At 34.3% G+C, this 18,204-nt stretch overlaps 3 protein-coding genes across 7 annotated transcripts in view; 1 reads left to right on the top strand and 2 right to left on the bottom strand.

The window, feature by feature from the left end:
* The window catches only part of LOC115456176 (fatty acyl-CoA reductase wat), a 42,097-nt gene extending 40,793 nt beyond the window's left edge, over positions 1 to 1,304 (top strand). For both annotated transcript variants that reach the window (XM_030185123.2, XM_030185124.2), the window contains one exon: positions 155 to 1,304. In XM_030185123.2, coding sequence (XP_030040983.2) covers positions 155 to 257 — 103 coding nt within the window. In that variant the 3' untranslated portion in view covers positions 258 to 1,304. The remainder of the gene's footprint in view (positions 1 to 154) is intronic.
* Positions 1,305 to 5,203: 3,899 nt separating this feature from the next.
* LOC115456211 (zinc transporter ZIP9) lies at positions 5,204 to 10,987 on the bottom strand. Its single transcript, XM_030185174.2, has 6 exons — positions 10,672 to 10,987; positions 9,052 to 9,244; positions 8,526 to 8,636; positions 7,367 to 7,505; positions 6,209 to 6,327; positions 5,204 to 5,651 (listed from the first exon to the last, which is right to left on the bottom strand). Exons 1-6 carry the CDS (start codon positions 10,765 to 10,767, stop codon positions 5,431 to 5,433), a joined length of 879 nt encoding a protein of 292 aa, XP_030041034.1. The 5' UTR covers positions 10,768 to 10,987; the 3' UTR covers positions 5,204 to 5,430.
* Positions 10,988 to 11,679: 692 nt separating this feature from the next.
* LOC115456200 lies at positions 11,680 to 17,788 on the bottom strand. Of its 4 annotated transcripts, none has more exons than XM_030185163.2 (8): positions 17,634 to 17,788; positions 16,843 to 16,899; positions 15,588 to 15,704; positions 14,598 to 14,789; positions 14,140 to 14,217; positions 13,428 to 13,637; positions 12,954 to 13,102; positions 11,680 to 11,812 (listed from the first exon to the last, which is right to left on the bottom strand). In XM_030185163.2, exons 4-8 carry the CDS (start codon positions 14,752 to 14,754, stop codon positions 11,696 to 11,698), a joined length of 711 nt encoding a protein of 236 aa, XP_030041023.1. In that variant the 5' UTR covers positions 14,755 to 14,789; positions 15,588 to 15,704; positions 16,843 to 16,899; positions 17,634 to 17,788; the 3' UTR covers positions 11,680 to 11,695. The 4 variants fall into 4 exon arrangements, with proteins under 4 accessions (XP_030041023.1, XP_030041022.1, XP_030041020.1 ...); XM_030185162.2 differs by lacking the exon at positions 17,634 to 17,788 and adding an exon at positions 17,369 to 17,575 and having other exon boundaries at positions 13,596 to 13,637; XM_030185160.2 differs by lacking the exon at positions 17,634 to 17,788 and adding an exon at positions 17,369 to 17,572.
* Positions 17,789 to 18,204: the final 416 nt, after the last annotated feature.

Genomic DNA, 18,204 nt, shown 5'->3' with positions numbered 1-18,204 from the left:
TAATTGTACTTATTATACATATACATTTCTATATTATCTCCACTTATCGTACTGCACTGTAATATTTTCAAAATTCAGTGATTGTATAAAGGCCCAACTTAATATGATATAAAAATGTCTGATATCATCATTAATACATTTATTCATTTTTCAGGTTGTTCCTGATGCATCAAGTGTTGAAATTAGTTACGTTTAGTTTTGTTTTATACATATTTTATTCGATATTCAGGCCGATTTTTTCAGTTTTATTCGCTTAAATTATGTATTAGTTATTATTTTTAGATATTTAATAATTATTTGTACAAAAATTAAGAAAACATTCAATATGAGATATTTATCGATGAGATTGTTTTGATATTATCTACAAAATTTGAAAATGACATAGTCATCTATAATAACGAAATTATCTTTTCTAATATTTTAGAAAAATAAGTGACATTTCAACGAGATTTTTTTAACAAAGAAAATGTTTTAGGATATCGTTTTGCCTGCCTTGATGGCGTAGTTATAATGCGTGCGCGAAATGATGCCGCTCTGAGGACCTAGGTTCAAATTCTAGGTTGGGCAAAGTGATATTAAGTTTTTCTGCTCACTACCAGCCCGTAGTCTGAAATTTATGTCGGGATGGCGATGGGCTCGCTCCCTATTACATCATGGGATGAAACACACAAACGAAAAGTGGGTGCCCTGGTAGCACCTCTCGCTACCCTTCGAGGATTAAGGCGTGTGTGAAAATTTTATACATGTAATTATCGAATAATTGGGATTTTGTGGGATAAACAAATGAAGGCTAAATTTAATTTAAAATGGTAAGGCTTTAAGGGTTTTTATAGGCCAATTAACTTGTATTGAGAGCGTCAAATACATCTAACCTAACTTCTAATAATATTGTACCTATGTAGGAACATTTTGTTTGCTCATAAGTAGGTGGAATCTCTGAAACTACTCAAGTAAGGAATTAAACATGTTAATAACAGAAAGTAACACCGTTCCTAAATAAAAATAAACACACACAATATTTTACGGTTAAAACTTACCACATTTACATTTATTGCTTAAAAATCATGTGATGGAACTTGCGTCTTGAAATGTATTGTATTTTATATTATCAATTATATGATTCAAATTCTTTGGAGCGATGCCGTTGTTAATTTAACCATAACATATATTTATAAAGATAATTTATATTCAGCGACATCTATTAATGAGTAATGATATTACGTGAGATTATATCCATTGTGATACATAAGTAAACTATTGTAAAATAGGCATTTTATATTTGTGAAATAAATAGATTGTTAATATTTTTTTCTTTTATTATATATTATCCTAATATTCGTTACAGCCAGTTCACATATTTCCATCCAGTGGCAATTCTGTACAAATTGCTGTACGGATTTTTAAGTACAGTATCACTATTTATAGTCTGTCTAATGATTATAAAAAAAAACCGGACAAGTGCGAGTTGGACTTGCACAAAGAAGGTTACATACAAACTTGTTGGTATGAAATCTAAGTATATAAGGAAGTTCAAACTTGACAAGCTAAACTTTGCCGTTCGATTCCTACATTGCACCAACTGTTAACAATAAGTTTGCAAGTGAAACAAAGTTATATCGCTCTCTTAATAAAATAATGACCTATTCCAAAATTGATAATTTGTGGGAATCGTCAAAGAAACGAATTTGTGTTGGCGACCTTTTTTTTAAGTTGCTATAAAATTGAACTTTTTAAAGATAGGTCAAAAATAAACCTAGAGCACGAAAAAAAGGAAGAAAAAGGAAAGGAAAACGATTGTTAAAATGGACCAATCAGAATATCTTTTTTACACGCTTACAAATTACTTATTTTTAGTTTATCCTAGGGATCGACTCGAAGATTTGCATTAGGATTTTTAATTGAAAACGGCTGTTAGGAAAGGATCCAAAAATTTCAAATATTTTAATATTAAAATACCTTGGACGAAAAGGACTTGCTCGCTTCTTGGTTACTAAATCCAGAGTAAAAAAACAACACACTTAATATATTAAGTTTATTTACAATATACCACCGATATACAGAACAAATATATACAAACATTGTTGTACCACACGCGAAAGTTGCCATTCTGGCTTTTGGCCACTACGTTTATGTATCAAATCTATACATTACACTCTCACGCATTCGACTTTTTGTCGATCGACATTTTTGTATAATAAAAATCAAACGTCTGAACCATCATGTCAATATTCCATTTTCAAATTTAAATTAGTTTTACGTATTGATTTGGTCACCAGCGGAATGCCTTAATAATAGTTTGATATATGAATAAAAGTGTAGAAACAAAACTGTAGATACGTGAAAAAAAAAGTTAATGTGCGGTAAAAAAAATGCACTATTATAGTAATCAAAATATCACACCTTATCAAAAATAGGCCTTTGCAACTTTAGTATGAAAAACGAATAATTTTACACTGCATTGCCCCTTGAACCATGGGCGTAGGTAGATGCCATATAAGTCCATTTAAGTACGTTTGTACTTATATTGAATTATAGGTATTACCTACCTAATTATAGGTATTAACCTACATAGAATTTTCACTTTCACCCCTCGAATCAATATTTCAGATTTGACAATGAACCAGTCAATATAGGAAGCCTAGATTATTTGATCACGATTTATACTCTCATCATACATAGGAACAGTAATGAACCATACATTTTGTTGCTTTTTTACTGTACATCAGTAAAACAACACACATGGGCGCCGGGAGGAGGTGCAAGTAGGCGCATGCGCACCCCCCTGCCAAGAAATAAATCACAAAAAATATAAATCACTGATTAATCTGCAAAAATGAGAAATATCGACCACGGAGGTTTTGTTATAATAAAGCATGTTCAAAAACCCGAGCGATTTAAATTTGAAAAAATAAAAATATTCATATGTAGCATGGTTCGTAGGTACATACGTACCTACTTAAAACTATTCTTTGCGGCGCCCATGATAGTACCTAGTGAGTATTAAGACTGGACTATGTTATGTACGCGATATTCGCCCACAATTCCTTGCATAGTGAGATGGAAATAGCGTGATGGTAAAATTCAACCAATCCCGCTACAGTCCAACTGGTAAAGTTTATCAGAGTCCTAACTTGTTAATGTCATAAATTATATTTCAAAATGGAAATTGTTAGGCCTCAGTCAGTATCATTTTAATAACATATTTACCGTCATATTACTGATTGATGGATTGAAGATAGAAAATTACGGATTTTATCACGGTATCGCACGCGGCTTCAAGTTTCCGGATGACCGGAACATTCCGGTTCCGCCGGTAATAAATTTTAGAACTTAAACATAATATACATACAATAATTTCTGAAATAAACAAGCAAATTGATTTTATAACAATTATTATTATATCTTAACGTATCCTAAGTGTATAAAAATGTTTGTCCGTCATTTCGTTCATACAACACAAAGCGCTAAATTCATATAAAAATGTCATAAAAGCAAATATAGTAATATTGAGAGAAAAATAAACCTACTATTACTTTATTCTAATCACTTAATAGTAGCTATTTTTTTCGATGATGTAAATGGAAGAAAGAAATGCGTAAAGGTAAAATAAATACATTTATTAGTTATATAAATCATTTTCAATAAACGATCCCGATCGATTTTTTCGATCCACTGCGAAAATGGATCAATGAAAACAGTTTTTCTTTGGGCTTCACTGACCTTTGCCGAGACCCAATAAGAAAAAAAATTACCAGCTAACAAATTTATTATTTTGATTGATTTATTCACGGAATCGGATCGAAGATTGAGATCAAGATCGTTTATTGAAAATGGTCGTATATCATTAGGCATAGGGGTTTAACATCTAGCAAACTTACTGTCAGTATTTTCTGCAACTTACGTGAAAGTGTATTACACTCCACATTTTAAAAAAGCAAGACAAGTTAATTAAATTTCGGCCTCTTGTATGCCTACATAGAAGAGATTCGTAATACCAAACAAATTCAATTTAGACTTAGGCCATTTTGACCCAGAAGAAAGGGGATAAAACTGACCCAGTCCACAATTGTCCCAGCACGTGTTTGTTGAACTCTTGAAATTTTTATTCAAGTTACTAGCTTTTGCTCGCGGCTTCGCCCGCGTGAAGGTGTTTTCCAGGATAAAATTCCACTGTTTGATAAAAGTCTTGCTACATATTTTCCCGATACTTATAGGTTCAAACTAATTTTATCCCCAATCTATAATTTCAGTTCAATCAGTCGAAAATCTAAGAACATTTATACAAACTTTCATCCCCTATTTTATCCCCTTAAGGGTAGAATTTATCAAAATCCTTTCTTAGGGGATGCCTACGTCATAGTAGCTTTATGCATATAAAGTCTTAGCCCGATCCGTCCAATGGTTTGGGCTGTTCCTTGATATATCACTGTCAGTCACCTTTGAGTTATATATTATATTAACAACTGAAGTTAGCTAAAATTGAGTTTCTCGAAGCCGACCACTATTTATGTACTATGTATTTTGAGACTATGCAATTTTGTCGCGTTCGCGATTCACTTTCACTTTTGTTGAGTTTCAGAACGCGATATTAGATCCTCCGACGCGCACGCGAATTTGAACTTTATGCAGCGGTAATAAATTACAAATTGATTCTCCATTTTATTTAGAAAACGTTTGTATGGGAAATAGAAAAATGCTGTTTTGAGGATTTTCCCGGCAATTATTCGAATTTTTCTCACCTTTTAAACCTTCCCTAGACCTCCACGAATAATTCAAGACCAAGATAAGATAAATCCGTTCAGCCGTTCTCGAGTTTTAGCGAGACTAACGAACAGCAATTCATTTTTATATATATAGATTCGAATGTTACTGTATTTGCCTTTATAACGTCATATCACAATATTATGCCTCCTAAGACGCCATTAACCCTGAACAGCCACGCTAAATACTGCCAATTAGTATGAAAAATCTCAATGCTGAGGGAGAAAAGCGAGGTAAAATAAAAATTGCATGTATATGAGAGAGATTTTAAGACCCCCCTCACTTCTCTCCTGATTACGAATCTGCTTTATTTAAGCCCCGCTTGAAGATAGACCACGTGGCAGATAAAGATAACGGCGCTATTTATTTTACAAATTATTGCATTTAGATGGTCAGGGCCGGATTAGGTCGTTTTGAGTGGGTCAATGAAATTCAAATTATCTAAAAAATAATTATACCTCGTGTGTGCCGTCATTCAGTCATTGAAACACAACGCATATTATAGTTTAAAAAACATTTCTGACGTGATTTAAAAACGAATAAAATTTGAGCCTATCACATCTTGTATCAAAATTGTTTTAAATAACATTTCGTTAGATCCACAAATAAATATACAAAACGTGTGTCTTGACCCTGCAAGGGTTTGCCAAATCCGGCCCTGTTAATGAACTAATGTTTATGACCCATAGTGAGTAACACGGGTAGAAGAGCCCCCACGGAAAGTATGATCATTTCGAAAAACTGCAGTCCGCCGAAGCCGCGTTTGGGGACCGCGCCCTCCTGCATGGGCAGTAGCGTGTGTGTGTGCGACTGCGAATGTGTCAACTCGGGCAGGACGTGCACTGTCGCGACATATAAAAACGTACCTGCCGAGAACAACATGGCAATACCTGGAACAAAATACCTCCAATTACAAAGTTGCATTATAAATCATTTTTGCCTTCAAATAGCGGAAAGCGCTGTCGTGTTTCGGTGAACGTAATAAATAAAGACTATGATACTTAAAATCTAATGTCTCATCATGACTAGAGCATGTAGGTAATAGGGCACTGGTGGTAAATCTCTCATATGTAAGAGTCCGCCTGGGTAGGCACCACCGCAATGTCTATTTCTGCCGCCAAGCAACAGTGTGTAGTTACTGTTGTGTTCTAGTTTGAAGGACATTGGCGCCAGTGTAACTACTGAACATAATAAGACTTAACATCTCATGTCTCAGGATGGCGAGCGCAGTGGAATACAAAACAATACTTTGGAATTCAATGTGTAGAAAGGTTTTCTACTGTTTATGGGCGGTCGTAACGCTTCCCATCAGGCGAACGGCAAACTCATCTCGTTATTCAAAGCAATAAAAAAAATATAGAGCCTTATAATTATTTAAAGTTATTAGTACTATTTACGGAAGCTTTATTTCAGAATAGTTCGTAATAATTGCGTCCGTATTCCTTACCCGTTGCGTTAAAATCGCTCAAAGTCTGTTTGCTCTCGTTGCCAATACCGAAATATGTCAACAGAGCTAGCATCGGCGCCGCACACGAGAATATCAGCAGATGCTTCCGTATCCGGTTTCTGAAATAAATCAAAGGATTTACAATTCATATCTCTATAAGTTGTATTAGGCAGGGATACAATTAAGCTGATTGAGTAGGTATCTACTGCAGTGACGAAGGGTGAAATTCTTCAAAAGGGAACCCGATACAAAATATAGATACTAATATTATACGTACTTATAATGAGATTTTAGCCAACTATGCTATAAATATTAATGATCTTTTTATTAATAATATTATTTATCTCAATAATTTGATTACATTATTTACAAAAGGAAGCCGGCAGAAATCGGGCTATATGGATCTTCGCCACGGATCTACTGGTTGTACATGAAGTAACCTACGCGCTTGGAGTATATAGGAGTCGAGATATATTCGAATGATTAACCGCCATTTTTAATACATCGATTCTTTCGATTTATCTCAAAAATCGACCAATCAGAACAAAGATTTTTTTAACATGCTTACAAATGACTTATTTTGATCGGTTCATTCACAAAACCGAACCGGAGATTGTGATTGCGATCGTTTATTGAAACGGCTGTGAGCGACCGCCGAATACGCAACATCAGGTTATCTATTGAGCCAATTATCATTGCGCAACCACTGTTGAGCGACATTTTCAAGGGCATTGTAGCTAGAGTTATTAGGCATTACAAAATTTCATGTTTAACGTCTCAGACTGACAAAATATACAATTTAGGGAACTTTAATTAAGTTCTTAGTATTCTTACCCCCTTATTTATAGAGGTTTTTTTTCTAAGGACGGAGCATTGCTGTGATAACAAGTCTGTTTCTCAGTGCTGACGGCATGGCAGCCGTTCACAGTGCGTAGACATAGGGCCGTTGTGATTGGTTAATATTGAGATACAATCAAGTTGTATCTACTTGCCTGCCAGATAAAAAAAGTTGAACAAACAGCAAGCTGTCAGATAAACAAAGCTGAGAAACAAACTTGTTATCACAGCAATGCTACGTCCTTAGATAAATAACGTCTATGAATAAGGGGGTTACTGTTTATATGTCTTATAATTCAATTTTATAATAAAATATATCACCTTTCAAGTCCTGCGTGCATTAGGAATGTAACCAGGCCGAAAGCAGCAGGCGCTTTGTGCAACATTATGGCTAGGAACACTATGAACTCCACGTCTGTGTGGGAAGTAGTCGCCGCGGCGCCTAACGCCACGCCGTCAGCTGCGGAAAAACAATAAATTTATAACTATCTCACTGGGGGGTCATGACCCCCAATATTTATAGCTATTGTCGTTCACATGTAAGTTTATTTAAGTAGGGAACTGTTATAGTGAAAATAAGTTGCAAAATCGCTATGTCTGGAACACGCATGGGATTTTTATAATAATGAAAAACTAACCTCACTGGGGGATCACGGCCCCCGATATTTGTAATTCTTGTCGTCCACATGTAAATTTATTTAAGTAGGGAACTGTTATAGTGAAAATAAGTTGCAAAATCGCTATGTCTGGAACACGAATGGGATTTTTGTAATAATGAAAAACTAACCTCACTGGCGGGTCACGACCCCAATATTTATAATTCTTGTCATCGACATGTAAGTTTATTTAAGTAGGGAACTGATACAGTGAAAATAAGTTGCAAAATCGCTATGCTTGGATCACGAATGGGATTTATGTAATGATGAAAAACTAATTAAATGTAACATGTTAAACAGTAAGATAACAGATTGTTATCAGCGCCGGTTTACACGCAACACTAATTGATTTCCACACTTGATAACGTAATGTAAAACATAACACGTTTTTATAATGGTTTCTTAAGCAATGAAGGATAATGCAGCTATTATTGTTGTAACTTTTATTAATAGAAATTGAAAAAAAAAAAATTTTTCTAGGGCTAATATTTTAAAAGAACGGATAAATAAACATCCAGATGAATTCGCAAAAGTAATATTATTCCGAAATATATCTTTGTGTACACTTAATTTTCTAATGATAGTTTGCACTGAATATATTTTGAGCCTGGTTTGATAGGGCCAACATATCCATATTTTAATACTTCCCTATGGACCATTATTTTTGCAAGTCGCGTTCCTGGATTAGCCAGTGTACCTTGTCATCACTATTGAAGACTAAAATTGTCGACTATGCTATACACAATATTGGCTGCACTTCACAAAGTGAAATATAAATCTTACTAAAACCTCTAACTCAAGGTCTATAAAACTAGATGGCTTACCCGCAGCATGTACGACCAGTCCTACAGTAGCTGTGACGTTCTTTTCGACTGGGTTTGAGGCGTCATTGTACCTTGAAGACATCTGGTCAACGAGCAACATGAATACAAAACCTGGAAGATATTTTATGTATAGATTTCCTTTGCAAAAAAACAGTGTTTGCACACTTATTTATTGCAAAGGAGTTGTAAGGTTCAGTCTATTATAGCGTACTATGATATGGTACAGATAATGAGTTTCACAGTGGACTTTAACAAAACTTATGAATTTAAAAGGCATACTTTAGCCTCTGCCCACCTTTTTAAAGGTGGGCAGAGGTGTTGTACAAACTAGCTATGTTCGGTCTAATAGGTGGCAAGCCTATTCCCATCTACTAACACTGAATATAAAAATCCAATATTACTTTGTGCAAACCAACAATTGAACCCAAGATCTTAACATGGTAATCATATTGCATACTCTATTGAGTAGTATATTTAACCACGCTGCTGATACCTCTTTAAACTGTACATCATAATTCTAGGTTACCTAAAACTAAAGATATTCCAATAACAGAATGGAGGTCGTCATTGTCTGGAGGCTCTGCTGTGTAATCTTTAGTAACAACTGTTGGATGGGTCCTCTCGCTGAACAAGGAACGTACTCCCTCTGGGATGATCACCGCCAGTGCAGTGCCAACAAGTAGACCAGCACCAAATACTGTCACCTTTTTCAATTTGTCCTAAAAATAATAAGGTGAATTAAAGAATGTCAACATTCTTTATTAATACAAGTGAGAAACTTTATGATAATGGGATATTTGTTCGTAGAAACAGAATCCGCTCAATGGATTTGAAGGAAATTTCCCACACAAAGGGTTTTGTCCAATATTATCATATTCTGTATAGGAAACATTTTAATCTATGAAGCTTTGGGATTTCTCTTCTGGAAAATGTGATAGATTTAACTTAATCCTTGCATATTATAAAACAGTGTCCCATTCAAAGACTACCGAACATATTTTGACAAAATTTAGTATGGAGATAATTTAATACCCTGCAAAGGACATAGGTTACTTTTATCCTGGGATGAAATATAGTAGGAATTTTATCCTGGAAAAACTCTCTCATGTGACAAAGCCATGAACAAAAGTTAGTATAGTATAAAAGAAATTAAAAGATGTAACAACAGATTTATGGTTGCCTCCTTGTTTGAAAGATATTGAGTAAAATTGTTAAATGTTATTAAAGTTAACACATTATCTTTCAGGAAATGAATGAAACTCCTTGTATTATTGTAATACCAATATCTGCATATTGCCAGTTTTTGACTAGTAATGTAATCAAGCAAATAGTTTATTCATCTCATTATTATGTTATGGGTAACACCAGTGGTGTAACAATATGGTGGCATGATGGGATATATACTATTGGAACCTGGCTTAAAAGCCCTGCCCAGGGAGCAGAGAACTGTTCATGAGAATATTGGTAGAAAACTATTTAGGTATTGGTAATTCACAAGAAACTTGATGGAAAACTATTAGTGTGGGGATCAAAAGTCACAAAAAAAACTACAGATTTTTATACAAGTTTTTCAGGTTATCTTAAAGCCCCTGTTCAATGAAGTGGCCACTTCAAGGTAAAGTGTAAACACAAGGTAACATATCATTAGGATAGTTTATAATGTAGAGCACTAAAGGTAAGTCAGGCTCCCTTTCACCTTCAACATGGAAGCAATATTATTACTATTCTGTAGTTTTCCGCTTCCCCATAAACATCAATGATATGGCATCTCATTACACAAATAATTATGCAAACTGGATACATTATATTTCATAATAAACAATTGTGCTTACTAACTGTTTGGCTGCATACATAGACAAAGTGATGATAACTATATGAATGTACTTTTACGATAAATCAATTAGTTACAATGTATACATTGTATAAACTTTACCATATGTGTGCAAAAAAAATTAAGATACAGCATTAGCATATAATGTTGCTCACACTGTTGTCTTCGTTATACTGTTCGACATTATATTACAAAACAAAAAGGCTGCAGTTGTGCAGTAAAAAAAGTTTTTACGACTTGAACTACATATGGTGTTAGTAAAATCAATTGCTTCTTAGCCCTACGATTTCCCTGTAAAATTAACTTATAACGTACCTCAGACATAGACACATTTAAGGGTATGCTCCCAGCCACATATGATCCCACTAACATCACTAAAGCCAGCAAAACCAGCACCCAAGTCCCATCCATTTCTGAATAAGGTTTTGTGGAACGATTTATGAAAGATTTTCGATGCGAGCGCCTTCACAGCGCGGCAGTCTGAATTACACTGTTATTTTACGGTTACAATGCATATTATTTTCGATTTCTAAATATTTACAGATAATTTTCTGATATCCTTGGATTTTAAAAATTATACACATCCAATAATTTTGACAACACGACACTGTAATAGGGTTGTGTTTATTTTCATAGCTGTCATTGAATAGACAATAATCAAGTAAAGTAATCGAGTAATAAAATAATCGATTAAATATTTCAAATAAACAGGGCAATTATTACATTTTAAAATACAGTATTGTTGTCTATTAACTAGTAACTTCAACACAAAATACTTTCTATTGTGAAAAATAAAGTACTTATCACAATATTAAAAACATAATCCAATAATATGCATAGGGTAATATATAATAGGGTATAATAATAATAGGGTACTTTCTCTAAATGTTTGGTTTTATATACTATTTTATACATTAGTACTTAATAGATAAAATATGATAAATAAATTCTTCTGTGAAATCAACATCAAAGTTGGTTGAAAAGTAAAGTAGTTATTCATATTTTATATATTGATGTCAGTAAAAGTAGGAGCGTGCTGGGGTAATGGCACTATCATTTTCTTACACATAACGTTATAGTCGATGGCACTCAGTGACATCACAGTTTGCTATTTCTTTTATTTGACACCTACGCCTTCTACTTTTTACTTAATTTTAATTTATAAATCTTTTTCGTTAGATTTTGGATGTCATAAATGCTAAATATAATAAAAAAGGAGTCAACTACCACCACGCTGAATGGACATTGAAATCATCAGCACATGGATAAATATCACTTGTTGTACTTCGTAAATGTTAAAAGAACCAAATTCAAACACTAAAGGAAGTATACATTAGTTTTATTTTTTTGTTAAGAATCCGATAATCTGCGCGTAAGGTGTTGCGTTACTATTCCGATGTACACTAGTACCCTCAGGTAGCTGTAACTGAGCGTAAATTACTTGATTCGGACGAGCCTGTAACAATAAAAATGTCTGAAATCATTGTTGCTAATGCTATTTAAAACAAAACAAAATTAAAACTATTTGCATAGGACGCCACTGAAGCAAAATAAAAACAGAATTCATGCGGCAAAGTACGATGAGCACGAAACAAAATACAAAAATACCTATAAATTGCTTATCAAAAAGCTTTTGATAAAGTTTTTATTAGAATGTTCTTTACACAAGCTAGAACATGTTGGCATACGCAGGGCCGTAGCTAGGGGGGGCGGGCATTGTGGGGCAATGCCCTACGTTAAAATACTAATGCCCTACCTTAATAATCAACTAAATTTTACATCAATCAAAATATATGGAGCAGCGGGTTTTTTATGTGAAATAAAAAACCCTTATGTTGCTGTTGACGCGTATATAAATAAGAATATAATTTTTAGTGTTTCAAAATGCACTGTATAGACGTAGGCATTTGAAATCCTCGCTTTCCATATAAATTTAACAATGCTAAGTTAATGACAGTCAAGGTTTAAACCGACTTGGATCTAAGAATTACCGAAAATGTAAGCGAAGAAAACGTGTAATCTCAGGCATCAAAATTAGGCCTTATTTATCTGATCAGAAAAGCTTAGGTAACTTAACTCCAAAAATAATGGTGAAGATCTGGAAAACATTCATTTTGAACCCATACTTTGTTAATTACTGAGCTTTTGAAAAAGGTGCAACATAGTTTCACAAAGATACCAAAAGTTCTGAAACACCGTCCGCATGAGGAACGTCTGGAGGTATAGAAACTTACCACCTTAAAGTTGCAGACACCTTGGTGACCCCATTAATAATAGTAGAAGATATCTAGGGGTTCCACAACTTGTTTAACCAAGACACTAATGTAAGTCGGAGACGCCATAACAAAACAACTATAGGTATACCACCGCGTCGCACAGCAAATCACACATACCTACACTTCAAGAATCGTAAGACCCTGGAGTGTTTTCCCACAGGATATGGTTTCCGCGGAAAATGTAAGATTACTTTAACAAGTTTAAGGACTTAAAAATATCTCAGCAAATGGTATCATGGTTGATACTTGCAGGATGCAATCAGTTGAGCAAACTGCCTGCCTGATAACAAAATAATAATGATAAATTTCAAAAAGTCTTACGTAAATATTGGTGTCATAGTCTAATGATGGAGTGACGTCTGGAGCTCTATTCTTCTTGCTCCTATACAGCACAATACCAGCCACTACTACGATAAATGCCACGATGACTATTCCCATAACAATTCCCGTTTGTGTAGGCGAAAAAAACGCTACAAATAAAAAATACATTATATTTATAGACGAAAGGTATAGCTATTAGGTAGCCATAGTTGCGACAAAAAAAAGTTCCTCGGTTTTAACAGTTTCGATTTTATTATCGTAAAAACGTCCTCCAAAACACCGCAGGCTAAGCTTCTGGTACGTACCAATAAGCATAAACGGTCTAACAAACTGCTTCTGAATGAATTATTTCTTGAAACCACTTTGATGGAAATAGATTATACGTGCCTATGTGCAAACATTGCAAATTACCAAAACTCTGTGGGATAGGTACTTATGTTTATGGAATAACTTACGTCTAAGAAGAATACTTACATTTCTGTTTGTATACATATTTAGTCTTATCACGGATTTCTCGTGTAAAATTTTGTATAGTACCCGTCACATACTTGAAATGGATGATATCGCAAAAGACAATTATAGTATTATTATCGGGGGTCTTTGATGATAGCTTTTCTAATTCAGAAACGTTGAAATTATTACCATTGATTATTTTTCGAGGGAAGACTGAAGGCCAAACGTGTTCTGAAATAGTAAATATTTAAGCGATAATAATAATAATATCAGCCCTGTATTATATACTTGCCCACGGCTGAGCACGGGCCTCCTCTACTACTGAGAGGGATTAGGCCTTAGTCGACCACGCTGGCCTAATGCAGATTGGTAGACTTCACACACCTTCGAAATTCCTATTGAGAAATTCTCAGATGTGCAGGTTTCCTCACGATGTTTTCCTTCACCGTTAAAGCGAACGATAAATTCACAAAGAATACACACATGATTTTAGAAAAGTCAGAGGTGTTTGCCCTTGGGATTTGAACCTGTGGACATTCGTCTTTGCAGTTCATTCCACACCCGACTAGGCTATCGCCGCTTAAATATTTAAATATTTAAGCGAACGTTTAAATAATGATATTATGACGAGCGTACCATAAAGAGTCGGCATAGCTCGGCGTGCATTGCGTAGGGTAACGGCAAATGGTAATTTAAATAATTACGTCTCTGTATTTAGCTAGCTCAATATTACCTGATCGCCTGCAAGGTGGTGTTGGTACATCTTCATTATAAGAAACTTCCCGTATTTGACCGTCATTTGATGTCCTGTCTGAAATTATAACTTTATAGGTTAGTTTACGATAATCCTAATTCTGTGCTTTGTACAATGGGTTGGAGTAATAAATCTCATCATTAGACGCCACACTATGATAGACGAAAAACGTCCAGGTAACTGCATACACAATTCTAAATCCAATAGTTTATGATCCCAAACTATGTATTTATCTTATTCAAAAAACCATTTGATTTTTAACAAGCTATACCTATAGAAATCTTTCCTTTACGAATGAAAGCTCTTTTTCTTTTAGTGGGATGGAACTTCAGATTAATAACTACATAGTAATTAATCTGAGGATTGCACAGCCTCTTATAAAACAGAGTTATCTTAAAAGTAAACGTACCCAATTCGATGGACAAGAAACAACTAACCTGAAGACATAATCAACGTCATCGAAATCCTTTTTTCATCTGTTAACTCATTTTCCTTTGTATAGGTTGTTCCTTTTACTGCCATTATACACTGAACTTCAGATTCGTTATAGATAGCATCGCCTGTTATAGTGTAGGTTAAATTTTCAGCTTTCATGTTAAGTTGATCAGGTATCTTGACCTTTAGTCCATCTGAAATAATATATCAGAGTAATTACACACACGTCTAGACGAACGTCTCTTTCTGGGCGATGCCTGCACAGCCATGGGCCGTACCCATAATTCTACACTATAGTATGTACTTCTTAAATTTTGGTGCAGTAATAGTTATGCCGTTGGTGTTCTCGACGGTCCCTACGTAAAGTATCGAATCTGCAAAATTGCATTTTGCAGATGCAATACGTAGGGACCGTGGAATAAACATCGCTTGTTTAGTGTTAATTACCATGGCGAGAACCACTTCGATCCTTATTGTCTTAAATAAATGCAGTTCATTTTAATAAGGTCCGTTTAAATATCGATAGTCCCTACGCAAAGAATTGAATCTGCAAAAGCAAATTTTACAGATTCGATACTATACGTAGGGACCGTCGTTCTATTGATTTGGATTTTTGCTTGTTCTGACGATATCAAGATTAAAAGTCGGCCCTGTCACAATACATAAGCAAGAAAAGCAAGCCGGGATAATGGTGTCAACTGGGGAGCGAGTAATCATATTATTCTCGGCAGTCGATATTCTATATGGACCCCATTACGCATCATGGCATCGGATGCTGTGGGGTCGCTTTGGTGTGCCCTTATGAACAGTGACAACTTTAGTTGACGCGAGGCCCCGGGCAAAGCAAAAAAAAGTTCCCCGGTTTGAATAGTTTTGTCAGCGTTATGTAAGCGCGAGGCCAATGGCGGTTGCCCGGTTCGCATCCCCTAAGGCCGCTTCTACTTATAAAAGTATTTCCTTCTTAATGGGGTATTGACCAAAAATATACTCACGGTCCTGATGCTCTATATAAAAATATGTTTCTCCCCAATTTGCTTTTTTTCCCTGACAACACGAGAAAACTATATTATCGCCTAGTTCATAGTTTATAGTTTTCTTTGAATTGATATCTGAAATATTAAGTATACTTATTATTATTAAATTATAATCCCAAAAAAAAAACAGACTAAATTATTTTTAAAGAAAAAAGAACTTTCTTTCTTTCTAAATTATTTCACCAAGACCATCTTTATCAGGTATCTATCATAAATTCGGGTAGCATCTATGTCCAATTTTAAAGTTTGTTAAAAATAGGTTAGCAATATTTTTTGCAATATGGTTGATCAACGACCCAAATTTAAAATAACTATTGCTGTGGACATTGTAAATAAGAGTGCACATTTTTTGTGTTTTGGTGCAAATTCGGCATCTCTTATTATGTTCTCTTGTATCTCTATTATCACTACCTACATAGTATAAAACAAAGTCGCTTTCTCTGTCCCTATGTGTGCTTAAATCTTTAAAACTACGCAACGGATTTTGATGCGTTTTTTTTAATAGATAGAGTGATTCAAGAGGAAGGTTTATATGTATAATAATAACATCCATTAAATAGTCAGCATTGCACCTGTGCGAATCCGGGGCGGGTCGCTAGTTATTTAATAAGTACAACTTAACAGCTGCCAATACTGCATACTTTTTTAATTAAAAAAAAAGTAAAAAAAATGCTGTTTTCATCGTCGTTGTATGCGTTTACTATAAAAGCGAAAGATAATTGGTAAACAATACCCATGTAACTTGACATTCAGGGGTGTGTTCCTTGAATTTTGCACCTGTGTTAAAGTTAGTTTTGGCAGTCGGTCTTATTCCCAACTTAGCTGTTGCTGTCTTATATTAAGTAAATAAATAAAAAATATATATTTGGAATTTACAAGTTTTTATTTTTTTTTGTTTAAGTATTTTTCTATAATACTGTTTAAGTATATTTATTCTACAAACTCAATATACTTTATTTCTCGGACAAAAAGTTAGCAACCCTAATTCTTCGCTTCGGTTGTAGCCAGAGTAACTACTGGACATAATAAGACTTAACATTTCATGTCTCAGGATGGCTAGCGCAGTGTAATACCAAACAATACTTTGTAATTCAAGGTGTTAGATGGTGTTTCTGTTATTTACGGGCGGTTGTATCGCTTAGGTACCATCAGGCGAACGGCATGCTTGTCTCCCCATTTAAAGCAATAAAAAAATAACTGCCTATTGTCTTACCTCCATCTTTAACAAATTCGCCGTTTACAGTCACCGAAAGAAAAACATATGAATGTCCTGAAACAAAATGGACAAATTTGTTAAAGTTACGCAACCAACATGTATGACAGAATTAATCCTCTTAATAAGTTCTAAAAAATCCTTATTATAATGCAAAGTCTCCCGCCGCAACTGTCTGACTTAATATTCAGATTTCGATGTTCGGTATTGAGATAGTTTAAAACCCTGGGAAGGTCTAGCTACTTTTTAGTCCGGTACAAAATATAGCAGGACTTCCCGGAAAACTCTTTCATTTCCCGGCCCGTTTCATTTCCATTTATCTCGGATCCTCAAAGTGGCGGTCGTACCGCGTACATATTTAGGTAAGTATTTATAATATAATATTACCAGCGGAGTTCAAAATAAAAACGTAACAAATTCGCTTTTAAACATGTCTACATCTATAAACATGAAATACCTATTACTTAATACAATATTTTAATTTGTTATTTTATCTTATTTTGTAAGTTATTTATACATAACATACCAGATCTTTCTGCAGTACAGCAAGAGACATAAACCATAATAAAATAATATTTTATATACATTTTAAACAAACACTGAAAATAAAACCTTCAAGCACTTATTTGCCACAGGATTGTCGCCACCGACATTGACTGTACATATTGTACATTATTCTATGGATTGTCCGGGCTTTCAATAATTGTTTAACGAATATCAACTTTATTTCGTGTCCATTAAAGTTACTGTTATTTATCAAAAATAATAAGCGGGAAAAAGGGCTCGCATACCCGATCGTTCGACTCTTTATCCTTGAATGAATCAATTATTCAAATTAGATTTATTTTGATTCTATGAACATTTAATATTCTCCTATACACAGTCATTATGACATTGCGTTACTAAATAAAACTACATACTTGTCTTTACCTTTGCTGACATTGTACCAAAAATTATCCATAAATAACAAATATTTTCACATGGTTTTAGTTTTCAGATTTTTTGATCATTTTGTAGTTCAATGCGAATATGGCGAGTGCGTAAGTATTTCTGACTGAAAGTATGACCTTGCCACTGCAACGAATTCTCTTAGAGTAGTAATAGTGGCTTTAGGGCGCGTAAAATTAAAAGTATTTTTTATTAATATTTATTTTGTTCGAAACTTACACTTTTTTATCACTTACGGCTTAAGTAACTTATTGTAACGTGTTATTTCCAAGTAGATAAGTATGTGGTTTCATTTAGTAACGCGATGTGAAAATGACCCTGTATAATGCAGTTTGGCTGCGGCTCCGTCCTGTAAAAAGGTTTTAAATAATTTCCTGACATAAAAAGTAGCCTATCTATTATTATCTTTTATTA

The sequence above is a fragment of the Manduca sexta genome, chromosome 28 (assembly GCF_014839805.1).
Source record: "Manduca sexta isolate Smith_Timp_Sample1 chromosome 28, JHU_Msex_v1.0, whole genome shotgun sequence".
Lineage (NCBI taxonomy): Eukaryota > Metazoa > Arthropoda > Insecta > Lepidoptera > Sphingidae > Manduca > Manduca sexta.
The sequence above is the reverse complement of the archived record's forward strand: the minus strand, read 5'-3'. Positions and strand labels throughout refer to the sequence as shown.